Source organism: Vulpes vulpes, chromosome 13, assembly GCF_048418805.1.
Source record: "Vulpes vulpes isolate BD-2025 chromosome 13, VulVul3, whole genome shotgun sequence".
In the NCBI taxonomy this organism is placed as follows: Eukaryota; Metazoa; Chordata; class Mammalia; order Carnivora; family Canidae; genus Vulpes; species Vulpes vulpes.
Window position 1 is genome coordinate 69,966,807 of NC_132792.1, and position 19,000 is coordinate 69,985,806.

The window sequence follows — 19,000 nt, forward strand, 5'->3', positions numbered from 1 at the left end:
TTTTCATTATTTTTTACTAACTACTCTAATAATATTTGCCTAAGGAAAAAGCTCAACCATATTCATACAAGTCACATATCAGAAAAACACCTAAAAATTTAAATACTAAGTTGTTAGTATTTTGCCATTTTGACATATCCCACTGATATAATTTTCATCTTCATTTTAGCAACTATAAGAAAGGAATACACTATACTAAATACAAAAAAATTACAAAGTATGCAAATGCATACTTTATCACTGACATTAAAGAACACTAAAATAATTAATTTGTAACTTAAACAAACTTGTTAAAATCATTTTGCAGCGTATATATTTATCAAAATGCTACTCACGCTCAAGTATGCCAGGAACTCCTCTCAGGCTGCCCTTCACAGCCCATGTCACATTAAGTATTCCAAGATGAAATCGTTTTTCCTATATAGATAGATCTGACTTTCTAAAATAGCCATGTATCATTTAGAGACAAGATTGCTAAAGCTGTATGGCCAATCTTTAATATCACTTCTTACTTAATTGGAAAAAAATGTGAATTATACTATTATGTTTATAGCCCTGAAATTAATGCCAAGAGTAGTCCCAAAATGCCTGGAGTGATTGATGCTTAATTTAAATAAGTACAGCCTATAAAAGCATTAGATGCTAGCTACTTCACTCCTTTGGGTTGTAAATGTTCTGACACTGTTACTACGTCATACTTTAGTATTTATTGTTTTACAATCTGTCACATTCTAAACTGAAATAAAATGCAATAAAAATCTCTATAATTTTAAATAATAGTCCACAGACTCAAAGTATATTGAATTTTCAAAGTTCTATCACCAGCTATCAGCTAAAAGTGAGCTAGGAGCCAGTGGATTACTTCTTGGATAATCTTTAAGGAAAAAAGAAACACGGTTCACTCAAAGAAAATGAACTATCAAACCATGAAAAGGCATAGAGAAAATTTAAATGCACCTTTTTTTAAAAAAGATTTTATTTATTTATTTATGAGAAACACAGAGAGACAGAGAGAGGCAGAGACACAGGCAGAGGGAGAAGCAGGCTCCATGCAGGGAGCCTGATGTGGGACTCGATCCTGGGTCTCCAGGATCACACCCTAGGCCGAAGGCAGGTGTAAACTGCTGAGCCACCCAGGGATCCCCTAAATGCACATTATTTAAGTGAAAGAAACCAATCTGAAAAGCCTGAACACCGTATAATTCCAACTCTATGACATTTTGGAAAAGGCAAACTACAGAGACAGTAAAAAGATCAGCAGTTGCCAGAGATGAGTGGGGAAGGAGGGAAGAATGGACAAGAATTTTTAGAGCAGTAGTCTACAGTATGGACCTCTATACGATACTAGACTCTATACAATACTACAATGGTAGCGATAGGACATTACACATTTGTCAAAACACCGCCAAATATATAACAGCAAGCCTGAACCCTAATGTAAACTATGGACTTTGAGTGGTAAAAATGTGTCAATGTTATCACATTGTTAATCAATTGTAAAAAATGAACCACTCAAGTGAGAATATTAATAGTAGGGAAAGACATGCTAAGTGTGTGTGTTGGGGGGAGGGGCAACTAAGATGGAAAGTCTTTGTATCTTCCATTCAATTTTGCTGTGAACCTAAAACTGCTTTAAAAAATAGAATGTACTGAGGCACCCAGACGGTGCAGTTGGTTAAGCGTGTGTTTCATCTCGGGTCATGTGACATCAGGATGGTGAGATCAAGCCCCAAGCACTCAATGTGGAGTCTGTTTAAGATTCTCTCTCCTTCCATGTCTCCCTCTCCCTCTGCCTCTCCCCTGCTCAGTCTCCTAAAATAAAAAATAGTAATCAAATGTATTCATTTAAAAAAATTGTTCCTTTTTCCATTGGTTATTATTTTCTATTCTTTTACTCGTTGCTTACTCGTTGCTTTTGTTCTTATCCAAGGAATACTGAAGTGAGAATATATATAGAAAGCTTACAGTTATATATGTATTATGTAATCTATAGTAAAAACAAAACCAGAAGAAAGATGGTACAACAAGGGCATAAGGACTTTATGCCATTAAATGTGGTAAATTATTTCAGACTTACGTGAAATCTCAAACAATTTTTAAAGAAAAGGAATGGGGTCTCCCAAGGAGCACGCAGTTACCACCAAGGGCTGCATGTGGAGTTAATAGTGTTGACTTCTGCTCACTGTCTTAGAAGACTGAGTCTCTGTTACAACACTGTTTCTAAAAGCTTATTTTATATAGGTGTAACCACCACAGGTTTAGGTGAAGGATTCACAATAGAGAGAGATTCAGGGATTTTATGATGCTAAAAGCAACAGCTTTTGTAAAGTAGTTTATAAAATATAGGAACTGCCAATTCACTGCTGCAATTTAGCTTTGCTGTGGTGTACAAGGTCAGAAGATTAGAAAATAAATGCTACCTGTGCAGGACACCTCAAGAACAAAAATAAACCTAAAATGAAACAACAACAAGAAAAACCAGCCCAAGACTATAGTGGTTGAGGAAGAATATTTTCAAACACCGAAAGAATAAAAACTGATGTTTCCCCCTCCTTACTCATGGTAATATCTCCAAGCAGCTAAGTCTTCCTGCTCAGAACATCTATATAACTTGCTTCTCCTTAAAGAGGTCAGTATGCTGTGTTTGTAGCTCTCTTTATTTTCCAAACATATGTCAAAATCAACTTTCCTGGGGCACTGAGTGGCTCAGTGGTTGAGCGTCTGCCTTTGGTTGTGGTCAAATCCCGGGGTCCTGGGATTGAGTCCCGTATCAAACAGGGAGCCGGCTTCTCCCTCTGCCTATGTCTTCGCCTCTCTCTGCATCTCTCATCAATGAATAAAAATCTTTAAAAAAAAAAAAATCAGCTTTCTTTTTTAAGTTTTAAAAACCAAAAATTTCTGTCAAAGTCAACTATGATTAGAATTCAATTTTATAAAAACCAAAAAAGAACAAAAACAGATTAGTCATTCTTTTAGATTTGTCTGCAGATCCTTATCACTCAATGCTCTAATGTCATATTAATGTCTTGTTATTCTTGAAGGCTACGTATTTCAGATAAAAGCTTTTTAAAAACAAAGTATGCTTGTTAGGATGAACTTTGCAGAATGAGAAATGCCATGAGAAAAATACTGACAAAATACTGAAGAAAGAATAGAGCATTTAAGATGACAAATCTCTAAAAATTGAAGCTTCAAAGCCTTTAGCAGCTGAACAGATTTCAGGTTTTACAAACCACATTTTAATGTTCTCAGTGGATTTATGATGGAAAATATGTGTTGATGAACATGTTTACCCAATCACTGTTACAAGGTAACAATTCCAACCATAGAACTGCCCCTATTATTGCTGGGGGTTTATACCTTAGAAAGGCCAATTTTGCCATAAAGACACTTTTATACTTGATGTTGCTTAAGTCTAGATTTCTCACAAGTTTAGGGGCGCCTGCGTGTCTCAGTCCATTAATTGACTGCCTTCGGCTCAGGTCCTGATCCCAGGATCCTGGGATCACATATCAGCCTCCCTGCTCAGCGGGGAGCCTACTTCTCCCTCTCCTCCCTCCTTGAGCTCTCTACCACTATCTTGTTCTCTATCTCTCTAATAAATAAAATCCTTAAAAAAAAAAAAAAAGACTTCTCACAAGTTTATAATTGATTTTTATGCCCATTAAATAATTATGAGGAAGTAAATCTTATTTAGAGTAAACTGGCCAAGGCCTCAAGTAAAAGGATCCTCAGAATAAGAAGCTTTGAAGTACTACAAATTATCCCCAGCTAAAAAGAATAAAAACTTACAAAACAGCAAGACTTGACCCCTATTTCAAACTTTCTTAAGCAGAAGCATCTATCTTGAAAGCTAATACTTACTTGAAGAACTACAAAAAGTTTTTGACTTCATAAAATTAGAAATACTATAATCTCTAACACTCAGACATTTAGAGGATATTCACATGAAACGTCTGCCACTTAAAGGAAATCACTTTCATTGTGCTTTACATTACTTCTAATAGCATTCACCAATTTTATAATTTTTAACTTCTCAGTAAAGGCAAAGAATTATTTTTAAAGATAGGTCCTATCTGAAGATCCAAAGAACTACATACTAATTTTAAATAAAATTATGAGCATCTAAAAAGTTGAAGTGTATTTTACCAACATAAATATATGGTATTTAATTTAAACTTGAGTCTTAAAATCAAGCTATCTTGAGTTTAAGTCCAGTTTTAAAGTAATAATATCCCATATCTATTAATTCATAGTGAAATGAAAAAGAATTGGTAGCTTTTCTGTAACTTTTCAGTCTGCAATTAATAACTTTTTAGTCTGCAATTAATAAACTGAAAAGTTTAATGTAAAAATGAATACATCCACTATTTAGTTTTTTGCTTCACTTCACCTATAAGTAGAATGTGTGACAATGTATATATTAAAGAAAAGCACATAAACAACTTAGACATACCTGAAGAACTTTGTCTACCTTCAGGTCTTCAAGAGATGGGTAGAGAGACATTTTTGCAGGATTTTTCTAAAGAAAAAAACAAATTTCTGTAACTTTCAAATTTCATTGAAATTTAAATAGTATACATAAACCAGCAATACATATAAACATATGCAAATTTTTAACACAATAAGAAACATTTAAATTGTAGAACACATGGAAAAATATGAACATCCAGCCTACACTAAAAACTGATTACTGGTTACTAAACTACTTCATCCTCCGTTACTACTATCAAACTATATCCACTGCAGATTTTAAATTTCCCTTCAAGTAAAAGTCCCTTCATTTCAAAAGTTTAAAAAATCAAAGAGAATGGTTATCTGACTTACCCTAGCTTACACAAGTGCTTGGCAAATGAAAAAAGACTATATCCAAACAAAAACCTAGAAGAGCTCTTATACAATTATCTATGAAATCTCTATCACTGGGGGGGGGGAATATATGTATGCACACATCTATTATTATATATGTACTTAGAAAAAACAACTGTTTTAACAGCAATCGTTAGCAATAGTTTTAATTTTATGAGACAAATGATACAGATATTAAGGGACTGAGAAATAAGAGAAATTTTTACATTTTAAACATTTCTATACTGCTCAATGTTTTTTAGCAACCATAAATTGCTTTTTGTAATAATTTACAACAAAGTTCTCAAAGTATTACAAGGCTATGTACTTGAAAATTTTGTTTAGTCATAACTATGAGATCTGGTACTTCCTTTAAACCCAACAAAATAGAATTTATCTCTAATTGGCATAGGGTGTGTCAGAGGTTCTTGAGCTGGCTATCAATGTATTACCTCCCACCTCCCAAATCCACACATTACTGGGGGCTCTGCAAATGGAGCCAGTCCCCTTAAATATTGCTTTGTGGCCAGCTAGCCTGAGGATGCGCTTCGTCAGTGCAAGGAGCTGGAGATACACTGGAGGAGAAAAGGTTTTTCCTTAAAGGTTCTGGGATACCACTCCAGGTAGGCTGCTGCAGTACCTGCTTCTCTAGCATCTTGCCCCTGGCAGGAAACAGCTTTTTAAGCACTCAACTCCTGCAGTGCACAGAACCAACACTGACCCCCACATCTGTTGAGCAGCTTACTAGCATGGTGCCACCTGCAAGGCATCTCCCCATAAGTAGCTTTCCCTAACACTCCTCTCATGTGCACCAAGTTCCAAGGTGCAGCACCCTTCCTGTAGCTGACCTCCACCAGCACTCCAAAGGGAGACTTTCCAGTAAACTGGTTTTGAAAGCCAACTTCATCATCCACTGACCAACAGCTGCACTTTCCAACAAGGCCTGGCTTTCAGGCACAGAAGAGGGCAGTCTCTTCCTGGGGCACTCTAACTCAGCCCGGGAGTTAGTAGATACTTATTAAATCTGTCCTGTATTCATTAAAGTTCTCTTTACTTTTTACTAACCAATTCCGGTTCATGTTACAGTTAATAATTCTGTACACTGAACTTTCACTGTTCAAGTTACTATAGTTTCTGTCTCTTAGCTGGATGCTGAATACCACCACTTTTTAAGAAATCTACGTACTTTGGGGGCACCTGGGTGGCACAGTCAGTTAAGCAGCCAACTCTTGGTATTGGCCCAGGTCATGACTCAGGGTCCTGAGATTGAGCCCTACATCCAGTTCCACATTCAGTGCAGAGCCTGCTTGAGATTCTCTTTCCTTCTCCCTCTGCTCCTCCCACTCGTGCACTCCAAAATAAATAAATCTTTTAAAAAAAAGTATATACTTCACATACCATAAAATTCACAGTTTTAGAGTATACAATTCTTCAGTTTTAATATATCTACAGTTGTGCACTCATCCCTACCATCTGGTATTAGAATATTTCCATCACTGCCCCCCTCCAAAAAAAAAAAAAAAAAAAAAAAAAAAACTCTATGCCTATCCATTCTCCCCTCCCTCCAGGTCCAGGCAACTAAAAATTTTTCTGCTTCTTGATTTGCCTATTCTGAACATTTAATCTGGAATTACAGTATATGTGGACTTTTGTGTCTCTTTTTTCACCTAGTATAATGCTTTCAAAATTCATCCATGCTATAGTGCATACCAATACTTCACCCCTTTTTATGACGGAATAACATCCGACTATAGGGACTTGCTAAATTTTGGGTACCCACTGATCAGTCAGTAACATTTTGGATTTTTACAGCCTTTGACTATCATGAATAATTCTTCTAATGACGCTAATGAACATTTACAACCAGTGTTTGTGTAGACATATATATATTTAATTCTCTTGGTTTATAACTAAGAGTAGAGTTGCTGGGTCACATGGTAACTATTTTACTTTTTGAAAAAATGCCAACTGGTTTCCAAAGTGACTGTACCATTTTACATTCCCATCAGCAACATATAAGGGAGAGTTCCAATTTCTCTGTATCTTTGCCATACTTGCTATTGTCTTTTTTATTACCGCCATCCTAGTAGATATGAAATAGCATCCCACTGTAGTTTTGATTTGTACTTCTCTAATAATCAATGATGTTCAGCATTATTTCATTTGCTTATTGTCCATTTGTATATCTTTGGAAAAATATCAATTCAAATCCTTTGTCTGCTCTTCCCTCCTTCCCTTCTTTCTTTCTTGCCTAATTTTCCTGGGCTAGAACCTCCAATAAAATGCTAAATAAACAATGACCTGATACAGGGGCACCTGGACAGCTCAGTCAGTTAAGCAGTTAAATGTCTGCCTTCCACTCAGGTCATGATCTTGCTCAGGTCATGATCCTGGAATCCTGGGATCAAGCCCTGCATCAGGCTTCCCTGCTCAGTGAGGAGTCTGCTCCCCCCTCTCCCTCTTCTCCGTGCTCGTGCTCTCCCCTCTTTCTCAAATAAATAAAATCTTTTTTTAAAAAATGGCCTGATGGACACCTGCACCCCGATGTTTCTAGCAGCAATGGCCACAATAGCCAAACTGTGGAAGGAGCCTCGGTGTCCATCGAAAGATGAATGGATAAAGAAGATGTGGTTTATGTATACAATGGAATATTACTCGGCAATTAGAAACGACAAATACCCACCATTTGCTTCAACGTGGATGGAACTGGAGGGTATTATGCTGAGTGAAGTAAGTCAATCGGAGAAGGACAAACAGTGTATGTTCTCATTCATTTGGGGAATATGAATAATAGTGAAAGGGAATATAAGGGAAGGGAGAAGAAATGTTGGGAAATATCAGGAAGGGAGACAGAACATAAAGACTCCTAACTCTGGGAAACGAACTAGGGGTGGTGGAAGGGGAGGAGGGCGGGTGTTGGAGGGGAATGGGTGACGGGCACTGAGGGGGACACTTGACGGGATGAGCACTGGGTGTTTTTCTGTATGTTGGTAAATTGAACACCAATAAAAATTAATTAAAAAAATATATAAATAAAAATAAAAATAAACTTAAAAAAAATGGCCTGATACAGTTTTTAAGGGGAAAACAGGGCTTACATATGTGAATAAAATGCAAATTCGTGAGAAAACACAGTAAGAAATGGTTTAATTCTATTAATTCAGGGAAACAAATTGCAGTAACCTTTCTGTGTCTCAAAAAATCATTAAGCTTCCCCCTGTAAACATGTTTTATTTACATTTCCAACCATTTTATCAGTATCATAAAATTATTTTAAATTCACTGGAACAAATGTCGGCTTTTAATGTAGTACTATTTCTATTTTAGATTTCTACTTTTACTTCTGCCACTGGTCACATACAAGATCCCCTTTTCCTCATGAAAAGTGAATTGGATGAGTGGTAAATTTCAAAATTCAGTGAGTTTTCTCAAACACTTCCCTCATAAAGCTTTTCCTTAAACAAATATTAACTGAAGTTGTCTGAACAACCCTGAGGTCACTCATTTCCTAAAAATCACTTCATGCTCATACAAATATTCAAACTCAATCCCAGAAAAGAAATGGGCTTTTCAGACATTTTTTAAATAAAAAGTATCATCACAACTTACACTTTTTTAAAATTTTAGTTTCAGGATTGTTCGAAGTATGTGACCTTAATCAACTCTCATCATTTTTCTAAAGTACGAAGGATTCCTCAACTATTTTACTTCACAAACTATTTTTGTGGCTTCATTTCACATAATTTCTTTCTAAACATTACAACGTTCTAGCTGCAACAGCCTTCTATTTCTTTTTTTTCTAAATTAATTTAAATTCAATTTGCCAACATATAACACCCAGTGCTCATCCCATCAAGTGCCCTCCTTAGTGACCCTCACCCAGTTACCCCCCCCCCCCCACCTCCCCTCCCACAACCCTTTGTTTCCCAGCTACTTCCCATCCTGGTCAAGTGCTTCTGTGCCCCCTATCTTTGCAAAAGCTGCTTCCTCTTCCCAAAATCCCTTTTGAGGACTTCTCTTTCAAAACCCCAGTCAAGAGCTACTTCTGTGAGGACACCTTTGATGACCTCAACCTAACAGGTTTCTCTAACTTCAGCAGTTTCACTCTCCCTGTTATACAGCTAAGTTTATGTTTCTCTGGTTCTTGAAATCAAGGCCTTTAATTTATTTCCCTAGCATAATTCCTTATCCTAAAACAAGTCAAATATTTACTAAATTTTGATCAATATTGCCAAAACAGCAGTAAACAAGATATCTTTCAAACATTCATTGAAAAGTTCAAATTTTCTTATCTTTCCAGTCTACATCTTTGAATACAAACTGTTAAAAGCTTTCTGGGAGAATAATAAATTCTTGTATTATTTTTCTTAAGGGTTCCATTAAGTAGGAGTGAGTTCATCTTTGATCTAATGTCAAAAACAATTAGCCCTTTTTTAAGAATTACCAAACTACCTTTGAAAAATCCTTTCAAGTACGGTTGGAATTTCAGAATGACCAATAATGAGATTCAAAGAGATTGTGAAAATAATTCTATTATATCAGTATGTGAACTCGCATTTTACTTTCACTTAAAACTCCTCTCACACACCATTATTGTACTGACTACAGAATTTTGCTCCTAGGCCTCCCCCCCTTCAGCTGACTGAGAATCAATAATAAGGCATAGATCCCAGTGACCCTGAAATTAGTAGGCAAACATCTTGCCATCTACTCTACCAGAGTTTGAGCACATTCCTGACTGTAAAGCTTTGTTTCACTGGTCTAATTCCTGGAAAGAACTGGTCTCCACTTACCCCTAGACTAGGTTTGGCCCATTCTAAACTCTCTCCATGCGTAATGAAAAACCTCTGCAGCCAGTGCACCATGAGGCCTTAGGAAATAACCCCTAAATTAGTTTCTACTAAAAGGTTTCTCAGAGCTTGGAACACTTTCAGGGTTTGTTTAGAACATCTAAAAATAAAAAAATACCTGACTATTCTGAGTATCAACTTTCCCATTTGGCTCTCCCATATCCTCAGGGCAATGTCAGGGTAGCTTCCTTAGAGTCTTTACATATGTGCAGACTAAAAGCCTCCATAACTCAAATACCATATGTGGTATTTTGGAACATCTAGTTAATTTGCTTCTTAGATGCTATACTCTGGTAAATGAGGTAAGAAACATACTAGTAAAGCTTTCCAGATAATATCACCTGGAATGGCAATGCATATCATTTTCTGAGTTGCTGACCGCATTCCCTCAATCAAACCAACTACGAAAACTGGTCTTCATTTTTTAAAATGACATGTGATTGTTTAAGTTAAAATAGTATTTGTTTAATCCCAGCTGTTAAAAAAAATCATAGAATAAAAATTCGGGACTGCAGAATCAGTAATCTTAAAGTGCAATACAACACATCTGGTACTCTAGCTTTTGTAGCTGCTGCCCAAAGATAACTCCTTGACTGCCTGGCTCTGGTGGCCAGTAAGGCTTAAATTCATCAATCCCATAAGACTATAAGAAACAGAAACAGTTGTTAACAGGCTATCTTCCCCAAGGCACAACACAGAGACAGCAGACTGAAATAAATGCACCTCCAGTTTTTCTATGAAAGAAGTCTATTAGCTTATCCTCATAGCTGTAGCCTGACGAATAGGCTTCTAATTAAACACACATCTAAGAGCTGACTACAATACTCTCCAAAGACTGAGAAGGCCAGTGGGTGCCTCTCCTTTGCCCCCTACCAAGTCTTTGGTGTCTCCAAGACAGAAGTTAGTGTACAGGCCTGGCACACAGACTGTTTCCCATAGGGCACATCCCTGGATAAACAGGCTTTGGTAGTGAGGAAGCCTGTATTCACAGGTTCCACAGTATAACTATAACAAAACACTATAACAAAACAAAACAAAACCAAGTGAACTATCACCCTAGGGCACAACACAGAATGGACCCACAGAAGTCTTTCCCTCAAAGAGGTATTTTGCATACATTAAAAGCTGCTGCCTGAGGTCCCTGAATCTATGTGTTGACTAAGATCCTCCCCTTTGGAACACTGACAGATCTTGGCACACCTTCAACTACTGGGAGCAACTAAGAATAAACAGGCTGTTTGGACAATTAAAAAAGTATGAGACAACCAAGAACTCAGTTAGATGATGAAGTTCATCTCTTAAGTGAGGTGTGTCACTCAAGACAGATAGATGACTTAATCTAATCACTGAAATCAATAGAAAGTCAAGTAAAATAAAGAAACAAAGGAATATTTCAAGTAAGAACAAAATAAAACCTGAGTAAAAGACCTTAGTGATATGGAGATAAACAATTCACCTGACAGTTCCAAATAGCAGTCAATATATATGCTCACTTGGCTCAGAGAACAAATGATGAAAAAAGTGAAAATTTCAAAAGAAAATACATGAAAATACCAAGCAAATATCACAGAACTGAAAAATACAATAATTTAACTGAGAAATATAATAGAAGGATTCAAGAACAGACTAAATGAAGTAGAACAAAAAAAGAAAAAAAAAGAAAAAGAAAAAGAAAAGGAAAAGGAAAAGAAAGGAGAGAAAAAGCAAAGGTAGCATAAGAGACTAACAGGACATCAAGCAAACAAACATCCCCATTATAAAGGTCCCAAAGGGAGAAGAGGAAAAGGGGCAGAAATTTTAAATTTGACAAAATAATGGCTAAAAAAATTATCTAAATTGGAGAAGGAAACAGATATCCAAGTCCAGGAAGTCCATAAAGTTCCGAATAAAATGAACCCAAAGAGACCCACATCAAAACACATTATAATTAAATGTCAAAAGTTAAAAGAGAGAAAGAATCTTAAAAGCAGGAAAAGCTTGTTAGGTACAACTTGTTATGTACAAAGGAACCTCCATAAGACTCTACGCACACTTTTTAGCAGAAACCTTGCAGCCCAGAAGAAGTCGCATAATACAAAGAAAAAAACTGCCACTAAGCATACTCTACTCAGTAAAAATTGTCCTTTAGAATTGAAGGAGAGATAAGTTTTCCAGACAAGCAAAAGCTAGATGAGACTGACAAGAAACCAAAGGAAGCTAATTACAGGAAAGCATAAGAAAATATAAATCTCACTGGTAAAAATAAATATATTGTAAAATTCAGAATAATCTAGTTCCATAAAGAGGCAATCACTTACAAAGCTAGTATGAATGCTAAAAAACAAAAATAAAAATAACTTTAAGTACAGAGGGGTGCCTGGGTGGCTCAGTCAGTTATTTGTCTGCCTTCAGCTTCGGTCATGATCCGGGGTCCTGGGATCAAGTCCTGCGTCGGACTTCCCTGCTGTGTGAGGAACCCCTGCTTCTCCCTCTCCCTCTGTCCACTGTCATGCTCTGTCAGATGGATGAATAAAATCTTAAAAAAAAAAAAAAACTTATTTTTTAAGATTTTATTTATTTATTCATGAAAGACATGGGGGCGGGGGGGGGGGGAGCAAAGACACAGGCAGAGAGAGAAGCAGGCTCCATGCAGGGAGCCTGATGTGGGACTTGATCCCAGGACTTCAGGATCATACCCTAGGCTAAAGGCAAGCTCTAAACTGCTGAGCCACCCAGCGATCCCCAACACAAAACTTTAAGTGTAATAATTTGCTGAGGAATACAGAAGATAAAAATTATGTAAATTATGACATTAAAAATATAAAAGGAGAAAAGAATAAAAATGTAGAGATAAGGATGCTCACTCTTGCCACTTTTACTCAATACAGGATTGGAAGTTCTACCCAGAGCAATTAGGCTTTTTCCTGCACATATATACATATGATAAAGTTTAAGTTACAGTTAGATAGAGTAAGAAATTAATAACAATAGCTAACAATAAAACAAATACTGCGAAACTTGTATGAATGTGTTCTCTAAATATCTTACTATACTGTACCTGCTCTTCTTATGATGATATTAGAGATACAATGATGAGATGAAGTGAAGTAAATGACATAGGCATTGTGACCTAGTGTTAGGCTACTACTGACCTTCTGATGATACATCAGAAAGGGGATCATCAGCTTCCAGACCACAGCTGACCATGCAGATAAGGGGGAACTACTATACTAACATATAATAGCAAATTAAAAATCACATTAAGGTCCTAAAATAGGATTTCTTCAAGTTTAAAGTCCGTTAAGTATAAACCAGAAATGTTAATAAAGATTCTGGAGTCCTAGCCCAGAAACTAAAACAATCAAGTCTAGACCAAGGTTCAGAAATCTGTCCTCAACCCTTTGTATACTATCAGGGTCCAATGGACCCATTTTAATTTTTGAGTTCCTTTTTTTTAGCATTCTATTTAGTGACTTTTATTCTTTCTTATAGATCTTTCCAAAGAAAAAAAAAAAGAAAAACCTTTAAATGTAGTAAAATCACTCGATCATATAAGGGTTCAACTGGACTTTTTCATAAACCTAACATCTGTTATAGGATTTTAGTGAACTTATTTTCCTCCACCTTGAAATATCTTTCTATTTCATCAATTCAGAATTATATCAGAATTCATCAGTAGGGATCCCTGGGTTTAGCCCGGGCTCGGCGGTTTAGCCCAGGGCGTAGTCCTGTATTTCCGGGATAGAGTCCCACACATCGGGCTCCCTGTATGGAGCCTGCTTCTCCCTCTGGCTGTTTATCTGTCTCTCCCTCTCTTTCATGAATAAATAAATAAAATCTTAAAAAAAAAAAGAATTCATCAGTTATTTGCAACTATGCTAAGAAACTAAAATAACAAAAAAAATAAGATCACCCAGAATGATGCAACAGTGAAATACTGCATTCTTTCATCCTTCAGTTTGTACTACCCAAAGTACTGCATCTTCTTTCAAGAACATATAAACTCTGAAGACACTATATCTGTAGCTTGTTTCCCAAAGTGTTCCTTAAACACTTGGAATTTTTCCATTTTTCACCCATGATGGCAGAGAATAGGAAACTGAAGGAGGAAGACATTTATGAGACAAATCAGAATACAAGTTAACTGTATGCTAGATTCTTAAGATAATGAGGAAACTGATCATATACGCAAATCACAGACTATGAATTTTCAGACCATGATGATCTCCTAATTAAAATTTTTCAAGTTTAATAAGTAAACATACCTGTAATTAATAAAAGAAATAAAATTTTTCACTCATTCAAAAGAACATTATCATGCAACATTTTGAAACAAGTCCCTCGATCCTTTTTACTAAATAAAATATTACCATCTTTTATTCTCTTATATTTGTAGACCAAAATTTACTTGATAATGGATTTTAAGTGGCCAAATGAAGGTTGGTGTTTAAACAAAGATGACTGGAAAAAAACAGTATTGTAACGAAAATTTTTTAAAGTCATCACACTGGTTATTCTAATTGGTGTTTATAATATATAGATGAGAATTCTCTGCAAACATAGAAGAAAAAGGGTCAACCTTGCCATAAAATCATAAGCCATTAAAATTTGTAAAAGTACTACATTTTGGAAATACAAGTCCAAAGTACCAGATGGTAACAATAGAATCTATTAGAGATGTATATGAAATCTAGTATCAGTATTGTAGTTTGACAACCAAGTTCATGAAGGAGAACCATATGTAATGATAAACTATAACATACCAGAGATGTATTTGACCTGGGAACAATAAAAGAGGGACATGTGCTAATTTCACACGTGACAACTGATGAGCAATTAGTTGTACTCAAAAAGATGTTGCCCATTTCAGCTATATATACTTTCACATCCAGGAAATTTAGAATAAAAATGTGGGTTTCTCGAGGTACTAGGATGGCTAAGTCTGTTAAGCAGGCAGGCAACTCTTGATTTCAGCTCAGGTCATTATCTCAGGGTCATTAGAGTGAGCCCTGCATTAGGCTTTGCACTCAGCGCAGAGTCTGCTTGAGATGCTTTTTCTCCTCCTTCTGTTCCTGCCCACCCAGCTCATGGTATAAATAAATTTAAAAATCTTTAAAAATAGAAAAACAACAAAAACCAATGGGTTTCTTGTGTTCCAGTTGTTACTTAAATTGTATTTCTGGCAAAACTGTGCTTCAACCGTCCCTTTACCATCACTTTGGCAAATTTTTCTGAAGATGAACTAAAATATATAAAAAAAAGAAGTGTCCATTGGGCTCAGATGGTAAATGGTGATGACTATGTTTTATGGTACACTAAGCATTCTAGATGATTCATAAATGATGTCGATGAACTCACTGTGATAAAGTCAACAGCTCTCTATAGCAATGGTTCTCAAATTTGGCTAATCATCAGATCAGAATTACCTGGGCACAAGTTAAAAATAGCTTCCCAGGCTGACACAGATTTCATGGAAGGACTTAGGAACTCTTTAATAATTAGCCAGGGAAATTCTCATGATAAGCCATTGTGAAATGTGGCCACATGAAATATACTATTAAGCAGAATACTCTCCTCTTACCCATAAGGTTCCATTTCTGACCTATTGGACTGGCAAAACTCCAAAGTTTGACAACAGACTTCAATAGTAAGGTTTTATAAAACACTCATATATTACTCATGGAAGTACAATTCCCATACAAAGTAAGTTTGCAGTATCTATCAAAATTATGAATACAGATACCCTCCAACCCTGCAGCCTCCAGTCCACAAATATATTTGCACATAAAAAGTGACATACATAAAAGCTTATTCTTGAAGCACCAACTGCAATAGCAAAATACTTCAAAGAAGGAAGTTCTATATACATTAACATAAAAAGGTCTAAAATAACATTAAAAAACAAAGCATGTTTTTAGAGAGCAGTATATAAACATGCTAATATTTGTCTTACAAGCAAGAGGGAACTTAAAGATCTAGAAAAAGTACAAACTAAACCTAAATAGCAGAAGTAAGGAAATCATAGAGACTAAAGATAAATGAACTAGAAGATAAATGAACTAGAAAATAGAGGAAAACAACAACAATGAAACCAAAACATGATCTGAGAAAAAAAGAAACAAAATCGACAAACCTTTTGTTAGCCAAAGACAGAAAGAGAAAAGTCAAAATACTAAAATGAGAAATGGGAATATGCACATTGATTCTACAGAAATTATGACAGTACTATGAATGACTGTACACCAAAGTATTGTATAACCTAGATTAAATGGACAAATTCCAAGAAATATAAAGCCTACCAAAACGAAATCACAAATAAATTAAAAATCTCAATATACCTATAACTACTGACAAGACTGAATCAGTAATCAAATATCTCCCAACAAATAAAAGCCATAAACCTTAAGCTTCCTTGGTGAATTCTTCTAAACATTTAAAAAAGATTACCAATCCTTCTTAAAATTTGGCAAAAGCTGAAGGGAATATTTCCTAACCTATTCTATGAAGACAGCATTAACCTGATATCCAAGTCAGTCACTCCCAGAAATAAAACTACAGACCAATATATCCCTTATGAACACTGCAAATGGAATTCAATAGCACATTAAAGGATTATACATCTTTTAACCAGTGGGATTTATTTCTGGAATACAAGGATGATTCAACACACAAATAACTGATCAATATAACAGGCTGCATCAACAAAATAAAGGGAAATAAAAACACATGATCATCTCCATTGATGCAGAAAAAAACATTTGATAAAATTCAACAACCTTTTATGAAAAAACACTCAACAAATTAGAAATAGAAGATAATTACATCTACATAATAAAAGCCACATATGAAAAAAACCCACACCAAAAACTCAATGATGAAGACTGACTGTTTTTCCTCTAAGATCAGAAACAAGGCAAAGAAACCCACTTTTACCATTTCTATTCAACATATTACTGGAAGTACTAGCCAGAGTAGTTAGACAAAAATAAGAAATAAAAAGCATCCAAATTGAAAAATAAATAAGTAAAATGATCTGTGCAGATTATTTGATTTACATGTTTAAGGTTTAGAAAACTATAAAGATGTCACAAAGAAAAAGCTGTCAGAACTAATAAATTCAGCAATGTAGCAGGGTATAATCAATGCACAAAATCAGTTTATTTCTAGACATGAAAAATAATCTGTTACTATTTTACAATAGCTTCAAAAAGAATACTTACAAGTTTGTTAATTTAATCAAGGAGGTGAATGAAAGGCTTGTACAATGACAACTATAGGGGTAACTGGGTGGCTCAGTTAGTTAAGTATACAATCTTGATTTTGGTTCAGGTCCTAATCTCAAGGTTATGAGATTGGATCAGGTCAGATTCTGCACTCAGCAGGGAGTCTGCTTCAGATTCTCTTCCTCTGGGATCCCTGGGTGGTGCAGCGGTTCGGCGCCTGCCTTTGGCCCAGGGCGCGATCCTGGAGACCCGGGATCGAATCCCACATCGGGCTCCCGGTGCATGGAGCCTGCTTCTCCCTCTGCCTGTGTCTCTGCCTCTCTCTCTCTCTCTCTCTCTCTCTGTAACTATCATAAATAAATAATAATAAAAAAAATTAAAAAAAAAAAAAAGATTCTCTTCCTCTCCCTTCGCCCCCACCCTACCCCACCCCACTGCCTGTGCTCGTGCCCATGCTCTCTCTCTAAAATAAATCATTTAAAAAAAATTACAAAACACTGCTGAAAGAAATCAAAGAGGATATAAATAAGATGAAGCACATCCCATGTTCATGGATTGATAGACTTAATACTGTTAAAATGTATCAGCCAAAGTGACCTCAAGATTCAATGCAATCCTTATCAAAATCAGTGATTTTTTTTATCAGGGAATAGAAAAACTCATCCTAAAATTTATATGAAGTCTCAAGGGACTCAAACATCCGAAATAATCTTGAAAAAGAATAAAATCAGAAGGCTCATACTTCCTGATTTCAAAACTTATTATAAAGCTACAGTAATCAAAACTAATCTTTTAGTATAATGGTATACAAATCAATGGGAAAAAAATAGCCTAGAAATAAACTCTCACCTATATGGTCAAATGGTTTTTGACAAGAGGGCCAAGACCATTCAATGAATAAAAAAGTCTTTCAACAACTGGTGCTGAAAAATTGGATATCCATGTCCGAAAGCATGAAGATGACCCTTACATAATACTATTTCCAAATTCAACTCAAAATAAAGGAACTAAATTTAAGACCTAAAACAATAAAAACTCTTAGAAGAAAACATAGGAAAGAAGATTCATAGCCTTGGACTTAACAGTGATTTTTCTGGACATGATACCAAAGACACAGATAACAAAAGAAAATCTAGATACATTGGACTGCATGAAAAATTTAAAATTTTGTAGATCAAAAGACAGCATCAACAGAGCAAAAAAGCAACCCAAAGAATGGGAGAAAACATCTCCAAATCACTTATCCAATAAAGGATTAATACTTAGAATATTTAGAGAACTACTAAAACTCAACAAGAAAAAAAAAAAAACTGGTAAAGGACTTGAATAGACATTTCTCCAAAAAAGATACAAGAATGGCCATAAATACATGAAAAAAAAATCTTCAACACCATTAAGCATTACAAAAATGCAAATCAAAACTGGGAGATACCTCACCCCCATTAGGATGGCTACTATCAAAAAAAAAAAAAAACATATTGAGAGAAAACTTGTCAAATACAAGCAGAAGAATGAAACTGGACCAATTTCTCACACCATACACAAAAACTCAAATTGGATTAAAGACCTAAAAAGGGGGATCCTTGGGTGGCGCAGCGGTTTAGCACCTGCCTTTGGCCCAGGGTGCGATCCTGGAGATCCGGGATCGAATCCCACGTCAGGCTCCCGGTGCATGGAGCCTGCTTCTCCCTCTGCCTGTGTCTCTGCCTCTCTCTCTCTCTCTCTCTCTCTGTATGACTATCATAAATAAATAAAAATTTAAAAAAAAAAAGACCTAAAAAGGGAATCCTGAAACCATAAAATCCAAAAAAAGAGGACAGGCAGTAACGGCTCTCGCATGGGCTGTAGCACCATTTTTCTAGATAAGTTTCCTAAGGCAAGAGAACCAAAAGCAAAAATAAACTACTGGACTACCTCAAAATAAAAGGTTTCTGCACAGCAAAAGGAACAATCAACAAAAATAAACAGCAACCTACAGAATGGGAGAAGATATTTGCAAATAACATACTGGGTTAGTATTCAAATATATAAAGAACGTATATAACTCAAAGACCAAAGAACAAATAATTCATTTTAAAAGTGGGTAGAAGACACAAACAT

At 35.7% G+C, this 19,000-nt stretch overlaps 1 protein-coding gene across 4 annotated transcripts in view; it reads right to left on the reverse strand.

The window, feature by feature from the left end:
• SDCBP (syndecan binding protein) overlaps window positions 1-19,000 on the reverse strand; it is a 37,762-nt gene that overhangs the window by 13,920 nt on the left and 4,842 nt on the right. For all 4 annotated transcript variants that reach the window (XM_072734691.1, XM_072734694.1, XM_072734692.1 and 1 more), the window contains exon 2: window positions 4,457-4,522. In XM_072734691.1, coding sequence (XP_072590792.1) covers window positions 4,457-4,507 — 51 coding nt within the window. In that variant the 5' untranslated portion in view covers window positions 4,508-4,522. The remainder of the gene's footprint in view (window positions 1-4,456; window positions 4,523-19,000) is intronic.